The 18042-nt window shown below is 44.6% G+C and overlaps 1 protein-coding gene across 1 annotated transcript; it reads left to right on the top strand.

Annotated features, from left to right (window-relative positions):
• Positions 1–2644: 2644 nt before the first annotated feature.
• si:ch211-284e13.4 (insulin receptor substrate 1-B) lies at positions 2645–16063 on the top strand. Its single transcript, XM_021618189.2, has 3 exons — positions 2645–4627; positions 6319–9612; positions 15666–16063. Exons 1-3 carry the CDS (start codon positions 4267–4269, stop codon positions 15671–15673), a joined length of 3663 nt encoding a protein of 1220 aa, XP_021473864.2. The 5' UTR covers positions 2645–4266; the 3' UTR covers positions 15674–16063.
• The last annotated feature ends 1979 nt before the right edge of the window (positions 16064–18042 follow it).

The raw sequence follows: 18042 nt of genomic DNA, 5'->3' as shown, positions 1-18042 counted from the left end.
TGTCCAATGTAGAACACGTTGCACTGTGGACATTCCAATCTATAGATGACATGAGTGGTTTTGCAGTTAATGAAATGTGGCTCAGGGAAGACTTGGCGTAGTAGCGTATCACTTTGGAAGATTCCCCAATTATTTTTACGGATTTAAAAATATATATATATTTCACCTTTATTTAACCAGGTAGGCTAGTTGAGAACAAGTTCTCATTTACAACTGCGACCTGGCCAAGAAAAAGCATAGCAGTGTGAACAGACAACACAGAGTTACACATGGAGTAAACAATAAACAAGTCAATAACACAGTAGAAAAAAAGAGAGTCTATATACATTGTGTGCAAAAGGCATGAGGAGGTAGGCAAATAATTATAATTTTGCAGATTAACACTGGAGTGATAAATGATCAGATGGTCATGTACAGGTAGAGATACTGGTGTGCAAAAGAGCAGAAAAGTAAATAAATATAAACAGTATGGGGATGAGGTAGGTAAAATTGGGTGGGCTATTTACCGATAGACTATGCACAGCTGCAGCGATCGGTTAGCTGCTCAGATAGCAGATGTTTGAAGTTGGTGAGGGAGATAAAAGTCTCCAACTTCAGCGATTTTTGCAATTCGTTCTAGTCACAGGCAGCAGAGAACTGGAACGAAAGGCGGCCAAATGAGGTGTTGGCGTTAGGGATGATCAGTGAGATACACCTGCTGGAGCGCGTGCTACGGGTGGGTGTTGCCATTGTGACCCGTGAACTGAGATAAGGCGGAGCTTTACCTAGCATGGACTTGTAGATGACCTGGAGCCAGTGGGTCTGGCGACGAATATGTAGCGAGGGCCAGCCGACTAGAGCATACAGGTCGCAGTGGTGGGTGGTATAAGGCGCTTTAGTAACAAAACGGATGGCACTGTGATAAACTGCATCCAGTTTGCTGAGTAGAGTATTGGAAGCTATTTTGTAGATGACATCGCCGAAGTCGAGGATCGGTAGGATAGTCAGTTTTACTAGGGTAAGTTTGGCGGCGTGAGTGAAGGAGGCTTTGTTGCGGAATAGAAAGCCGACTCTAGATTTGATTTTAGATTGGAGATGTTTGATATGAGTCTGGAAGGAGAGTTTACAGTCTAGCCAGACACCTTGGTACAAATCTGTTGTTCTGCCCCTGAACAGGCAGTTAACCCACTGTTCCTAGGCCGTCATTGATTATTTTAATGTTCTCTGCTTCTGTGCTGTATTTTGTAACAAAATACACTCTCTCTGATGTATCACGAGGCTCTCCCCTTCGCAACAAGTTCTTTCTGTCATGTAATCCAGCCCTTTTTTTAAACATTTTTTTAAAACCTTTATTTAACTAGGCAAGTCAGTTAAGAACAAATTCTTATTTTCAACGACGGCCTAGGAACAGTGGGTTAACTGCCTGTTCAGGGGCAGAACGACAGATTTGTACCTTGTCAGCTCGGGGGTTTGAACTTGCAACCTTCTGTCTTCAACCAGAAGGCCCTACGGACGATGGTGGAGACGGCACAATACATCACTGGGGGCGAGCGACCTGCCCTCCAGGACATCTACACCAGGCGGTGTCTGAGGAAGGCCCAAAAGATAGTCACCCGAGCCGCGGACTGTTCACTCGGTTACCATCTGGCAAGAGGTATCGGAGTATCGGGTCACAGACAAAAAGGCTCAGAGACAGCTCCTACCACCAGGCCATCAGACTGCTGGTAGGAGGCCATCAGACTAAACCTAGCTGTCTCTCTGCACAGACTATCTGCACCTTTGACCTGCACAGACTATTTACATCGAAGAGACTATCAGCACCTTAGAAATTATTTGCACTGACTACACACACACACACAACCCTTACACACAACCTTACACACAAACACCCATAAACACACACACACACAGTCAATACTGCTATTCTATTCTATAATATTGATTCCACAACACACTTAATACACCACATTACCTAAAGTATGTGGACACTTGTTTGCCGAATGTCTCATTCCAAAATCATGGGTATTAATATGGATTTGGTCCCCCCTTTGATGCTATAACAGCTTCCCCTCTTGGGCGATTAGACATGGTATGCAGTCGGCGTTCCAATTCATCCCCAAGGTGTTTGATTGGGTTGAGGTCAGGGCTTTGTGCCGGCCAGTCAAGTTCTTCCACACCGATCTCAACAAACCACTTCTGTATGGACCTCGCTTTGTGCAAGGGGCATTGTCATGATGAAACAGGAAAGTGCCTTCCCCAAACTGTTGCCACAAAGTTGGACGCACAGAATCGTCTAGAATGTCATTGTATGCTGTAGCGTTAAGGTTTCCCCTCACTGGAACTAAAGGCCCTAGCTCGAGCCATTAAGAAACAGCCACAGACCATTCCTCCTCCTCCAAATTCATTGGGGCAGGTAGCGTTCTCCTGGCAGCCGCCAAACCCAGATTCGTCCATAGGACTTCTAGATGGTGAAGTGTGATTCATCACTCCAGATAACGCATTTCCACTGCTCCAGAGTCCAATGGCAATGAGCTTTACACCACTCCAGCCGACGCTTGGCATTGCGCATGGTGATCTTAGGCATGTGTGCTACTCGGCCATGGAAACCCATTTCATGGAGCTCCCGACAAACAGCTATTGTGTTGATGTTGATTCCAGAGGCAGTTTGGAACTTGATAGTGAGTGTTGCAACCGAGGACAGGCAATTTATACGTGCTACATGATTCAGCACTCTGCGGTCCCGCTCTGTGAGCTTATGTGGCCTACCGCTTCGCGGCTGAGCCGTTGTTGCTCCTAGACATTTCCACTTCATGATAACGGCACTTAACAGGGAAGCTCTAGTAGGGAAGAAATTTTATGAACTGACTTGCTGGAAAGGTGGCATCCTATGACAATGCCACACTGAAAGTCACTGAGCTCTTCAGAACGGGCCATTCTACTGCCAATGTTTGTCTATGGAGATTGAATTGCTGTGTGCTCGATTTTATACACCTGTCAGCAACACCTGGGGCTGAAATTGCTGAATCCATTAACTTGAAGGGGTGTCCTCATACTTTTAGTTTATTTGTAAATAGTGTAAATAAAGCATTATTACTATGCAAACTACCTCTTCTATTACTTCATCTACTTGTTACTTTTGACTTGACTCTTTTGATTGTTATTGATGATTAATGTAATGTTTTGTTGAGGAAGATAGCACATAAGCATTTCGCTGCACCTTTATACCTGCTGTAAACTGTGTATGTGGTTTGAAAACTCTGTGGCAAGGTGCTGAGTAATTGACTGTGGCCTTGTCCGCAGATGTGGTGCTGAAGCGCTGACCACGGCGCTGTTCACAGTCATGGTGCTGAAGAGTTGACTGCAGCGCTGTTAACGGTGGTGGTGTTGAAAAGCTGACTGTGGCGCTGTTCACGGATGTGGTTGCTGAATCAGCATGAATCTTTTTGCTTTCAGCGCTGACCTCGGTGCTGTCCACGGTGCTGAATGTTTACTTATGCGCCCAAAAAGGAATACTGTTGGTATTGCCTGTAGCTTCTCCTGGGCAGATCAATGCAGTCTGCTTGATGTATAGCCCACAAAATGTTCACAAATATAAACCCATACAGGGAGTGACCAACGGGTGTCGCAAACGCTCTGATGAAAGCATGATTTGATAAATATGTCAATGCTCAGGAGAAGGGATTCCGCATTGAATAATTTAATAAAAAATGTTGGGATAGAAACTGAGTGATATGGCTAGCAAAAATATATTCCGTAGTTGACTGCTCTTATTTTCTCCTTCTGGCTAGTTAAGAGGTGCACTTCTGTAAGCACATAAATAGGCTAATTATAGGACTTAGCCTATTGGCTAACATATGGATATTTATTGATCAGTCCATCGATGGTGAAACATGCGATAACAGGCTATCACTGTGCAGTAGATGAACATGCATAGAGGCGCATCAATGTGAGAGTCCATGCAGAGTAGTAGGTCAGGCTACAGTAAATAGACTGAGTAGGAGTAGTCCTAGTACTCCAGCAAGCAGCATAGGTTGGCTATAGGGAGCAGTGTGCAGACGTCGCTCGCCGCATGTGCACGCCTGTGTGTGCACGCAGACGAGGGAAAAAGCTGATTTGATATAAATAGCACATGTTCAAATTAGCTCGCTTATTCCGGGCACGCACGTTTAATGCTTCACTCTATGGATAATATGAGAAGGAGAAGAGGAATGTGGCTATAATTAATGAATCGTCTGCTCGTTTTAGTGGGGAGATTTTAAGCAAGCAAAACAAGAGACCTGTCTAGTAATGGAGAACCATGCAGCAGAGCTGCTACAACAGCAGCAGAGCTACGAGGACGTTCGGAAAAGCGGGTATCTCCGTAAGCAGAAATCTATGCACCGGCGATTTTTCGTTTTGAGGGAAGCCTCGGAAGAGGGCCCTGCCCGTCTAGAATATTATGAGAACGAGAAGAAATTCCGAAGCAAGTCACCTGTCCCGAAAAAAGCGCTGAATCTGGAGACTTGCTTCAACATCAACAAGCGGGCGGATTCCAAGAACAAGCACATGATAGTGATGTATACCCGCGGGGAGAGCTTTGCCATTGCAGCAGACAGTGAGGATGTCCAGAATGAATGGTACCAGGCCATGCTGGACCTTCAGTGGAAATGTAAGTCATACAAGGGTTTACTATGCCCAATATTCTCCTTGCACATTTAGTCTGCATTGGCCAGTGTTGGTCCAGCTAGCAATTCTGGATTGACATCAATTACACATTCAGATCTGTAACGCGATAACATGTTTTTAATTTTTTTATTGCCCATCACACGTGCGATGCTCTTTGTAGAAATTTGGCGTATGTTACCTTAAATACAGGATATTGCTATTATAAATATTACATACAGGCCTATCCAATGAACAGTTGCATATCAGTTCAAGAGAGGTGGTGGACCACTGCATGCGGTGTGTCTGAGCAGTAGCTTATCTGAATCATTTATTGGTATATTAACCAATATTTTTTTGTCATTTTCATTTTGCTGCATGTTAGCCTACACAATTATTGCAACGTGCATGAACCAATAGGATTTTTTCTTCGTATTCGCGACCAAATAGGCTGCAGCACAACATCGTTCAAAGCGTTTACTGCAGAGGACGCAGCCATGCACCCGAGTGCTCTCTGTTTTTGTTTTTCTACACGTCCCTCTGCATGTCGTGCGCATAACCTACATTTCTGTGCTATGGCGTTGCCTGGCAGGGAGGAAATCCGCAGCGTCTGCGTGCTTTCATTGGAAAACTGGTTTCTATCGGTTTCCCTCGTGTTTAGGTTGTTATGCTGTAACACTAACCCCAACCCTGCTATCGTTTCAGTAGTAATGTGGAATCAATAATCTTAATAATGATTGTAATAATGTGGCTATATTTTATTGCATATGATTTGTATTATTTCTTCTTTATTTTACACCTCTGGTTATGGTATTTTTATAATTTTTAAATAGGCCAATGTCATTAATGTCTATAGACTACAGCTTTTACACAAATTAAACAGTAGACCTAGGAATAGATGTGGGTTTCTTCAGGGGAGCAATAATGTTGCTAAATGAAACACATCTGGAGTTACAATGCGATTGTCAGTATTTTATATTTACATTTGACATTTTAGTAATTTAGCTGTCTCTTCTTACTCGAGCCATTCGGGTTAAGTACCTTGCTCAAGGGCACATCGAAATATTTTTCAGCTAGTGGGCTCAGGGATTCGAACCAGCAACCTTTTGGTTATGGCCCAAGGCTCTTAACCGCTAGGCTACCTTTTGTAATAATCTGTAGTTACAGAGTATTTACATGTTGTAGGTTATAAAGATTGATCATTTTCATGATTATTAACAGTCTTTATTGTACCAACCCAATAATATTTTTTATAGAAATAGTGTTGAAGAACGGCCTTATTCACACAATATCAAATGTCAATCCACCACACGCTCTAAACCATCATGCAGCAGGATGGGTTTTTGTTACATGAGTGTTTTTGTTCAATGAATGTTTATTATGAATGCATTCATGAAACAGAACCTGCATGGATGAATGATGAGGCTCGTCACATATTTAACCAGTCAGAGTTCAGTGTCTAAATGTGCTGATTGTGCTACAACTGACGGTCACTCTAACCTTGATAATATATGAATATTGTATACAATATTTTTGTCTCCTGACTGTCAACTCTCGTCTTGTGCTACCCCATGATTCCTCCGAATATTGTCAATTCTATTTCCAACATTTGTCTGGCTTTCTCTGTCTCTATATCTATTTGCATAGTTTTCTGTCTTGTTGTTTATAGAGATGTGTCTTCATCCTGATTTTCTGCAGGTAAAAACCCAGAGGACTGTGGTAGTGGTGGAGAGTGTGGACTCCCCTCTCCTCCAGGCCCCACCTTCAAGGAGGTGTGGCAGGTCAAGGTGTGGCCTAAAGGGCTTGGCCAGGCCCGAAATCTAGTGGGCATCCACCGTCTGTGCCTGACCGACAAGACGGTCAACTTTGTCAAGCTCAACTCTGACGTGGCCGCCGTGGTCCTACAACTGATGAACGTGCGTCGCTGCGGCCACTCAGAGAACTTCTTCTTCATCGAGGTGGGCCGCTCGGCCATGACGGGGCCTGGGGAGTTCTGGATGCAGGTGGAGGACTCGGTGGTGGCCCAGAACATGCATGAGACCCTGCTGGAGGCCATGAAGGCACTGAGTGAGGAGTTCCGCCAGCGCAGTAAGTCTCAGTCTGTGGGTGCTACAGGCGGCGGGGGCACCGCCTCCAACCCCATCAGTGTCCCCACCCGCCGCCACCACCCCAATCTGCCCCCCAGCCAGGTGGGCTTTGGCAGACGAGCCCGGACTGAGACCCCTGGAGCAGGTGGGGCCAACTGCACCAGCACTTCACCAACGCCACGCCATGGGTTCCCCAGGGCACGCACAGCCAGCATCGGGGGAAGGACGGAGGAGGGTGGAGGTGGAGCCAGAGGGGCATGGGCAAGCTCCAGTCCCAGCCTGAACGGATCTTGTTCCACTACACCCACCCTGAGACCTAAGCCCACCAGAGCTCCAACCCCAGCTAAGATCACTCTCAGCCTGGCCCGCTACACCCCCAACCCAGCCACCTCCCCAGCCCCAAGCCTTTCCTCCAGCTCTGGTCATGGCTCAGAGTGTGGACTAGTCGGAGGGGCAATGGGAGGTGTAGCGATCTGTTCTTACACCCGCGTCCCTCAGAGAGTATCTGTGTCGGGTTCCCCTAGTGACTATGGCTCCTCAGACGAGTATGGCTCCAGCCCTGGAGAGCACTCCCTACTGGTCCCCAGTCTACCTGGAGGGTCCAATGGTGGAATGGGACACCATGCTCATGTAGAGGGCTCTTCCAGCTACATAGTGATGGGCCAGAGAGAGAGCCTCCCTGGGTCCCATCAGCGTCCTCAGGGCCGCAGGATGCTGCGGCGCTCCTCCAGCAGGGAGTGTGAGGCAGAGCGCAGACTCCTCAGCAAGAGGGCCTCCCTGCCCCTGACTGCCCACGAATGCCTGGCCCCTCGTAGGAAGGAGGAAGAGGAGGATACGAACCAAGAGTACGCCGTCATGTCACGGAGTGTTAGCAGGGACGCCTTTGTGTCACGGCGGCGCGGATCAGGAGGCTTCGCAGCAGGGGGCTTGGAAGCAGGGTCCGTCGTTGGGGAGACCCAGGTGAGGGTTGATGTGGTCCGAGGAGAGGCGGGAGGAGGAGGAGGGGGACCAGTGGACAGTGGCTACATGTCCATGTTACCTGGAGTGACGGCTCCTCCTTTTTCCCTCTCCCTGTCTGTGGCCGTGTCTGACGTCAGCGCCAAGCCTGGGGCTGATGATGAGTACATGGCCATGACCCCCAACAGCAGCGTGTCCCCCCCCCAACACATCAGTCTGCCTGTCTCAGAGGGCTACATGGTCATGTCCCCCAACAGCAGCTGCTCCCCAGACATGCATGGAATGGCCATATGGGGGAGCCGGGGCAGCATGGAGAGCCGGGCTGGCAGTGACTACATGAACATGTCTCCTATCAGTATCCGCTCGGCTTGCAGCACACCCCCCTCGCAACCTGAACAGAACCCGCTACAACACAAGATGGTCTACTCCTACTTCTCTCTGCCACGATCCTACAAACACACGCTCTCCACACGCTTTGAGGATGACTTGGATCAAGGGAAAAGGAAGGAGGGGGGTCATAGTGACCAAGACAGTGCTGGAAATCGGGGTGGACAAGTGGGCTACAGCAAGAGGGACACAGCCACAGTTGGCCCTGCAGGAGGCTGTCAACTCTCCCTCTCCTCTTCCTCCTTCTCTTCCAGCTCAGCTAGCAGTGAGAGCCTGGAGGATCGGCCCATGTCAGTGGCAGCTGGGGGAGGGCTACGACTAACAAGAACAGGGCCAGGGTTCAGGAACGGGGGAGCACGCTCTAAGGATGGATCCTATCAGCAGAAACGTGTATCGCATGGCCCAGGGGGCCAGCAGAGGAAGCCTCGTCCCCTCAGTGTGTCTGTGGACATGTCTAAAGCTAACACCTTGCCCAGGGTTAAGGAGAACCTCTTCCCCACAGAGCCTCAGAGCCCTGGGGAGTATGTCAGCATAGTGTTCAGGGGTGGTGACGTGGGGGGTAGGAGAGGGGGCCAGTGGGGGCCAGAGCACGGACTGTCAGTGACCCATGGAACCCAGAGGCCCCGTCACCGTCCAGCCCTCTGCCACGGTGGCTCCACCAACCTCCCCCGCAGCTTCTCTGCACCGCTGGCCACCTCCGCTGCCTTGGCTGCCTCTACTGAGTACGTCAACATGGATTTGGGGTTGGGAAACTCCCCTTGCCCATCCACTGGGACCCCTGTTAAATCACCTTTTTGCCCGCCCCCAGCTATTGGCCCCAAGCCCCCAGTTTTGGCCCGTAATAGGCCCTCTGCTAGGGCAGCAGAGGGCATTGTAGGTGGGCATAGGGCTGCAGTGCCAACAGACTTACCCACTTCATATACAAACTACACAGAGATGGCCTTCAGCATAGTTTCAGAGCCTAACCCTGCAGCGCCCGCCATGCATGCTGCCCAAGCTTCATCAATGGAGCAGGAATCAGGCTTGGACTTCCCCTCAGCAAGGTCCTACTCATCTCCTGACCAGAACCAGAGCAGCAGGCTGGCCAGAGACAGGGTTGGCAGGGGCGACCAACTGGGACGGAGACGCCACCGCTCTGAGACATTCATCATTACTCCTCCCCCTCTCCCCCTCCAGCTGTCCTCCTCAGGCTCCTTGTTCTTGGATAGTGCCCAAGCAGCAGCACCTCATCGACAAGGAGGACTAGAGAGGGGTTCACCATGGGAGAATGCCCAGTCAGATGCAGTCGCATCCCAGGCTTCGTCCTCTGGGTCTGCTAAACAAGGCCTTAACTACATTGATCTGGACCTGGCCTTTAATAAGGACAGCTCTCAGAATGAACTGGAGGGGGGAGCCACTGCCCCCCATAACATCTTCGCTCCAGTCCACAATGGGGCTGGTGGGGGAGTCATGATGGGAGACATTACTGGTTTGGGGAACAACCCTGGCTACGCCAGTATTGATTTCTTCAAATCAGAGGAGCGGAGGGCACTTCACCAGAGCAGCAGGAAAGATGGAAAAGGTAAAGTTACTCAACACCTGTTCTCTCTCTGTGTTATCACTCAAACACACACTAATGGGTATGTTAGTCATTTATTTTACCAAAAAGAGGGTGTCTTGTCCTGCTCCTTAAATCTGCTCCTGCATTCATCCCAGTCATCAGCAACAGAGCATTGTGGTACATTGTCTGACATCAATGTGTGCGTAAATACAATGATAATTTAATATGGTCAATAAAAAAATATATATACAGTACCAGTCAAAAGTTTAGACACATCTACTCATTCTAGGATTTCTTTATTTTGACTATTTTCTACATTGTAGAATAATAGTGAAGGTATCAAAACTATGAAATAACAAATGGAATTATGTAGTAACCAAAAAAGTTTTGAACAAATCCAAAAATATTTTATATTAGATTCTTCAAAGTAGCCACCCTTTGCCTTGATGACAGCTTTACACACTCTTGGCATTCTGTTATGACGCTGGGTGTCAGAGAAAGTGTTACCGAAATCTTTGTTATGGAGTAAATTTCTTGCACACAAATCAAATTGTACACATGCACTGTGAAATGCTTCTTTACTTCCTTACAAGCCCTTAACCAACAATGCAGGTTTAAGAAAAATAACAGTTAAGAAAAGATTTACTAAATAAATTGAAGTAAAGAAATGTATACAAAAATGTGCAGGGTTGAGGCTCAGAGTTGAGGTGTTGGCTGGCATCCTTACTTAAAATGACTTCTGCCTCCCTTGAGTTGAAAAACAATCTTATATCACCATCAGAGTTTGCAAGGGCAAAGTCATTTTTATACAGAGGGAAGCATGCAACACAAATACTCCTTTCTCAAATAAACCATGTCACCTTTTTGTCCTTCTCTGAGCAGCCTGGTCTCCTAGAATACACGTAACATAGTAAACTTAAATCCGTGACACTCAAATTAGTATGATATGTTACATTTGATATGGTCACATAACACAGATGGTTACTTAAGGAAAAATCTAAAGTGGATTGGATAGGTGGGCGTATAACGCAAATGTCTACCAACCCAAAGGTTGTGTTCAAATCTCATCGTGGATAACTTTAGCATTTTAGCTAATTAGCAACTTTGCAACTAATTAGCATGTTAGCTAACCCTTCCCCTTACCTTAACCCTTTTAACTAACCCTTCCCCTAACCCTAACTTTAACCCCTTTAATCTAACTCCTAAACTTAACCCTAACCCCTAACCCATAGCCTAGGTAACATTAGCCAGCTAGCTAGAATTTGTAACATATGATACATTTTGCATATTCGTAACATATAATACAAATTGTAATTCGTAACATATCATATGAAATGGGTGATGGACATTCACAAAGTAACACATATCATATGAATTGTAACATAGCATTAAATGGAGAGTCACAGATTTATGTACATAATAATATGAAATGCTATGAGATCAGGATGTTCTAGACAATGGATTGTGCTGGCTTATGAAAGCTAAAATGTAGCCCAATGATGGCTGGATAAATAATGGCTTCCATTGTATAGGGGTTGCAGTAGATCGGAGTGGCACTGGCACCCAACTATTATGTAAAATTATTAGCATTAATAGCCTAAGAACACAGCAGATGCTGTGTGTGGTAAACTAGCACTGTTTTAGTTTATACAACCTGATAAAGGCCTACCCTGGCCCCACCACCTCTGGATTACACTGGTATTTAATTGGGTAGAGAGAGAAATACACACAATATTTACATCCCCCTTAATTCTACCCAAATACAGTTAATGAATTCTTAATTCTGGAGTACACACATAAAAAAAGTTTGACTGTTTGTTTCGTTGTAACCTTTACCCTCTTAGCTGTTTTACATGATGATTGCCTTTATAAATGCTATTGTTACTGTTGCAAGGACACCCTTTTCTAGAGTGTTTACTGCTGGTCTAATTAATGACTACTTCTCAGGTCAAGGAGACCCTTTAGGGTAAGCCGTGTTTAAAGAACTGTGGAATACAGGTTAGGTTACATGATATCCTCCTTTAGAACCGGATGACTGAAGTTGAACCATAAACTATGACATGTCTGGTGGTCAGCAGGCTGTGTGTAAAACCGTGTCATCCCCTGGGCCCTGACCAGTGTCAGTGGTCTTCATTACCTGTGGTAGAGATTGTTTGCTGTCAGCGTACAGTGGAGCAAAAAAGTATTTAGTCAGCCACCAATTGTGCAAGTTCTACCACTTAAAAAGATGAGAGAGGCCTATAATTTTCATCATAGGTACACTTCAACTATGACAGACAAAATTAGGAAGAAAAATCCAGAAAATCACATTGTAGGATTTTTAATGAATTTATTTGCAAATTATGGTGGAAAATAAGTATTTGGTCAATAACAAAAATGTATCTCAATACTTTGCTATATACCCTTTGTTGGCAATGACAGAGGTCAAACGTTTTCTGTAAGTCTTCACAAGGTTTTCACACACTGTTGCTGGTATTTTGGCCCATTCCTCCATGCAGATCTCCTCTAGAGCAGTGATGTTTTGGGGCTGTTGCTGGGCAACACGGACTTTCAACTCCCTCCGAAGATTTTCTATGGGGTTGAGATCTGGAGACTGGCTAGGCCACTCCAGGACCTTGAAATGCTTCTTACGAAGCCACTCCTTTGTTGCCCGGGCGGTGTGTTTGGGATCATTGTCATGCTGAAAGACCCAGCCACGTTTCATCTTCAATGCCCTTGCTGATGGAAGGAGGTTTTCACTCAAAATTTCACTATACATGGCCCCATTCATTCTTTCCTTTACACGGATCAGTCGTCCTGGTCCCTTTGCAGAAAAACAGCCCCAAAGCATGATGTTTCCACCCCCATGCTTCACAGTTGGTATGGTGTTCTTTGGATGCAACTCAGCATTCTTTATCCTCCAAACACGACGAGTTGAGTTTTTACCAAAAAGTTATATTTTGGTTTCATCTGACCATATGACATTCTCCCAATCTTCTTCTGGATCATCCAAATGCGCTCTAGCAAACTTCAGACGGGCTTGGACATGTACTGGCTTAAGCAGGGGGACACGTCTGGCACTGCAGGATTTGAGTCCCTGGCAGCGTAGTGTGTTACTGATGGTAGGCTTTGTTACATTGGTCACAGCTCTCTGCAGGTCATTCACTAGGTCCCCCCCGTGTGGTTCTGGGATTTTTGCTCACCATTCTTGTGATCATTTTGACTCCATGGGGTGAGATCTTGCGTGGAGCCCCAGATCGAGGGGGATTATCAGTGGTCTTGTATGTCTTCCATTTCCTAATAATTGCTCCCACAGTTGATTTCTTCAAACCAAGCTACTTACCTATTGCAGATTCAGTCTTCCCAGCCTGCTGCAGGTCTACAATTTTGTTTCTGGTGTCCTTTGACAGCTCTTTGGTCTTGGCCATAGTAGAGTTTGGAGTGTGACTGTTTGAGGTTTTGGACAGGTGTCTTTTATACTGATAACAAGTTCAAACAGGTGCCATTAATACAGGTAATGAGTGGAGGACAGGGGAGCCTCTTAAAGAAGAAGTTACAGGTCTGTGAGAGCCAGAAATCTTGCTTGTTTGTAGGTGACCAAATACTTATTTTCCACCATAATTTGCAAATAAATTCATAAAAAATCCTACAATGTGATTTTCTGGATTTTTTTTCTCATTTCGTCTGTCATAATTGAAGTGTACCTATGATGAAAATTACAGGCTCTCTCATCTTTTTAAGTGGGAGAACTTGCACAATTGGTGGCTGACTAAATACTTTTTTTGCCCCGCTGTATGTCAAATAATGACTCCTGAGCCCTGTGTCAGCAGCATGTGCAGTATGTTACAGAGCCTGGAGAAAGGAGGCAGGTATTTTTGGTTCTTTGATTTTCCTTACGTCAAAGGAAGTCCTATTCGCTTCGTTTCCTTAGTAATGCCACTGAAAGTGTTGTTGTTTTTATCCTGATCCTTCTGCCCCCACCCACCCTTGCCAAATTGCCCTGTTCCACCCAGGCTGTTTTCACCTTCACAACCTATTTTCACACTCTCTTCTTCATCTCCTCCTTGTTATGAAGCCATTTCATCAACCCCAATGTGCTTATCCTTTAGTGTGTGATTAAACAGCCCACACAGCTCTTGTGTGGTAACAACAATCACCAAACATAAAGTGGTTACTCCTCTCAGTGCAACATTCAACACTCAGCCAGCCAAATACACTTGATCTATGGATCCTTGTTTTCACCCTAAAGCTTTCAGCCATGTCTGATGTGCAACTTGGATTCCGGTCTGTGAGAAGAAGTGTTGAGCTGTCTGCCAGGCTGAGGGTTGTATAACTGTCTGCCAGGCTGAGGGTTGTATAGCTGTCTGCCAGGCTGAGGGTTGTATAATGAGAGTCTCTCATTTTCACAAGTGGGCGTTCAGAGAGCGAAGCTAATTGATTTGTCTGCTGGTAATGAGCCATTTCACATGGGTGGAGGTGGAGGGGCCAGGACTGTCGCCAGGTGTTTGTGTTAATGTGTGGGTGTCTTGTTGTCTTTTGGCTTTTGGCTTTCACATGGCAAATACCGTAAGATGTTGTGTTTGTATATTTTATAGAGATGGATTCCAGAGTGCATGATCCATTGACTGGAGGTGTTTTTTTAAGCCTGCATTGGAATAGAGGATGATGCAGGAGACGAGAGAGGGTTATGGATTGTCATTGACATTTTCTTTACTGCCGTCAAATTGAGATATGAATAGTTGGGGCTGAATGATTTGTATTTAGTTGTGGATGTTGAAATATTGAATTATGGCAACAGAATGCAGATGATTTTGTAGTGGACATGAGTTGGACATGGTCACTTGTTTAGGTAGCTATGCCTGCAAACTTCAAAACCAGTGTCTGCCCTTGAGCCAACAGGGAATTTCCTCTTGGTCTAATGGTCTAAGATATTGGTTGCTCCTGTTGGAGACCTGGGTTCATATCCCGCGTGTTGCACTTTGTAATCAAAAGGAATTAGAGAGAGAAGAGTGCTGAGAACTCTTGAGGAGTGTGGTAAGAAGGAAAGAGAAGTCCTTATTTCAGCTCTTTACACAAGTGCTTGTGTTGAGAGTTTCCAGCGCGGACTGAGGGAACTGCAGGAGCATTAACTGTAACAGTGGAGGAGACAGATGTGGCTGGTGGGCAGAACAGAGCAGAATCACTCTGATCTGAGGTGGATTCATTAAGTATTTTTGTCTGTGCTTCTTGTGCTGTAGATGAGTAGTGAGTGACCGTAGGCTACCCTGTTTAAAAACGGTTTCTTCAGACTCTACAAATATTTTGTTATTTTCAAAATGTATAATTATTTGATTTGATCACATTATAACGGGTCTGCTGTTGTTATTTTGTTGACTCATATCTAGTGTAGCAGGAGTGGAATGTGTTGTGTTGTTGCCACCACTGAAACACTTCCCCAGCATGCCAAGCGCCCCTTGTTTTGTGTTTGGGTTTAGTGTTTACTCCCCTTTGCCCTGTTTGGCTCCAATCCTCATCCCCAAGCTGGTTGCTCCCAAGCAGAACCCTGATATCCTTCTGTGTCGTTCTACTTACTCTATAGTGATGCCCACAAACATCCACTTCAACACTTCCATGAGAGATCATTCGTCACAGTGGCCCTGTGACGATTCTCTTTTCTTCCTGAATGTTCTATTGTGCTGTGTGCAATTTGTGTGTTAACTAAACCTGCTTTACTTCAGTGATACACTCACAGATGTAATGTTAATTTATCTTTCAAAACCCATACTTTTGTAATGCTAAATCCAAAACAGAAATGTAATTTATTTGTTGCGGCTTTCAAAAATGTCACATAATGAAATGGGTGGGGGATTCCGTATAGCTCACTCTCAGACTGAAAAATATTCTAGTGGCATTGTTAAATGACCTGTGTACAGACAGCGAGGAAGACAAGAAAAACGTTCTATTGATTGACATTACAGTTACAGCCATATGTGAGCGAGATGGAGAAAGAGATTTTCCCATTAGGCTACGAAGGTGTAAATCTTAGATCCAGACCTCTCCTTTTGGGTTTTGTTATGATTTGTTTGCTAACATCTACATTTCCTCTTTTCTTTCAGAATGTTAATGATCCATCTTCATCTGGACATGGCTCCTGGCGTTGAGCAGCACTGTCCTAACTAACCATGGTGGGATTGGTTGACCTTTCTCACTGGAAGAGGAGTAAGAGAGGTGAAGGCAAACCCATCAAATCATCATTAACTCTTTGTCATCCTGTCCAGTTGTTGCTATCCAATACTAATGTGTGCCAAAAGACTACTGGTCCAAACCAACACAACAGGGTTCGCTGAGGTAGAAGAATATAGCCAATCAAGATTACATTTGTTTGTTTTTTTCCTTAACATAATCTTATGGAAATTGTTATACAAATGTGAAATGGTAGAAAGGTACATACTAAAAAGTATATAGTATACATATGTTGATGAAAGCTACATAAATAAATACATCTATATATATATTATACTTTTTAAAAAGTGCCTAATGTTTTGTTTGTAGACATTTTTACACAGGGAATCTGGAACTGGTCTGTGAGAGGGAAAACTATGTTTATGTCTCAAATGTCATTTTGTGTTAAGAATATTGTAAATATGTTGAAAATGACAGGAAACAGAGTTTTAGTTATATAGTAAGCATAATCAAACTGCCTTACTGTGTTTGAACTGTGCTAAAAGAATAGCCTCTTTACTTTATGCTGTGCCTCACTCTTCAGCCACAATGAACGCTCTCGTTTCCTCTCCTGCCTGAACCCTACCAGTACCAGCTGGAGCTAAGCCAAAAACCAGCGCTGTATAATGCCAACCACACACACACATTTGAATAGTCATCCGTGTGGTTCAGCTGAGTAGGTGAGGTTGATAGTCTTCACATTTACTGCTGTGACATTTACTACTTGTGTTTGCCAGAATATTATGACACTAACAGGCTGAGAACGGTATTGAATGTGTGATCAATGTGATTAAAGAATGCTGTGCGTGCAGGTGCGAGAGAAAGAGCATGATTACAGTGGTGCTGGAGATCAGTTATTGAAGATATTTCCAGACCACGTTATGGCCTCCCACAATGATCAACAGGGTCATTGTTATTTATGGAATAATAATATTAATTTCTTTCCCACATGCTTTATAACCACAGTGACTGAAAATCGTATCACACACACATCCCCTGTAGCCTGGTCCGAGATCTGTTTGTTCTTTCTTGCCAACTCAAGACAGCACAAACAGATCAGGCACCAGGCTACGTCCTCTGTGCATCCGAAAAAGACACTCAAGTGCCTGGCTGCCTGTGTTATTTGGTGTCCACACACTAACGGTTACCCTCACTCATTTTCACTAAGTCCCCCCTTCCCTTATATCCCACTTCCCTTTCCGTACCAGTTAGATATTCTTGCAGAAAAAAACAAGTGGTATTTTTGATGTGGTGATTCAGTTTTATGAAATCCCTTTAACCATTTGAACATAGCCCATTACTGCCAGTATCTTGTGCTTTAATGCAGAGAACTTTAGTGCCAAAATCCTGTATTACATAGGCTGTGTTCACACAGGAAGCCCAATTCTAATCTATTTTTCAGTAATTGGTATTTAGACCAATCAGATCAACTATGAAAAAAATCTGATGTGAAAAGATCTTATGTAATCGGTCGAAAGACCAATTAGTGGAAAAAACATCAGTATTGGGCTACCTGTGTAAACACAGCCATAGATCAATGGATTACTCATACTTCACTATGGTAGACTTACTCTGTTTTTGATCTTAAGTTTGTCTCACCATACAGGCCAATGGCATTGCTTGATGTGACTTTTATAATATACCTTTCTTTTTTATTCTCTTAAAATGATTATTATTAATTGGGGATTTCCATTCATGAGCTTCTCTTACCTCATAATCATGTCTAAAGAATTTGAACAGACGTGACAGTTGGTCTTAAATCCCCAAGGTCGTCTGAGAAGGTCCCCTACGTTTTGGTTCACTTAACTACCGTGGCCAAGGCCAAGTCCAGTTAAGAGTCTTTCGGTTGGACTGGGTATCATTAGACCATCTTTTAATGCCTTATTATTTTCAATATTAACTCTCACATAATACCACACAGCAGCTGTATAAAGGCGCTTTGCATTCTAGAATAACCAGAAGTTTGACAAGTCTGAAGATTCTTAGTTTGGTGAACTGCAGAGACGTGTACAAAGTGATGTAGAAATGAGACATACAGTACCTGTCAAAAGTTTGGACACACCTACTCATTCAAGTTTGGACACACCTACTCATTCATTTTTTTTTTTACCATTTTCTACATTGTAGAATAATAGTGAAGACATCAAAACTATGAAATAACTTATAGGAAATCATTTAGTAACCAAAAAAGTGTTAAACAAATCAAAATATCTTACATTTGAGATTCTTCAAAGTAGCCACCCTTTGCCTTGATGAACGCTTTGCACAATC

The sequence above is a fragment of the Oncorhynchus mykiss genome, chromosome 10 (genome assembly GCF_013265735.2).
Source record: "Oncorhynchus mykiss isolate Arlee chromosome 10, USDA_OmykA_1.1, whole genome shotgun sequence".
Lineage (NCBI taxonomy): Eukaryota > Metazoa > Chordata > Actinopteri > Salmoniformes > Salmonidae > Oncorhynchus > Oncorhynchus mykiss.
This window is presented reverse-complemented; position numbering and strand designations above follow the sequence as displayed.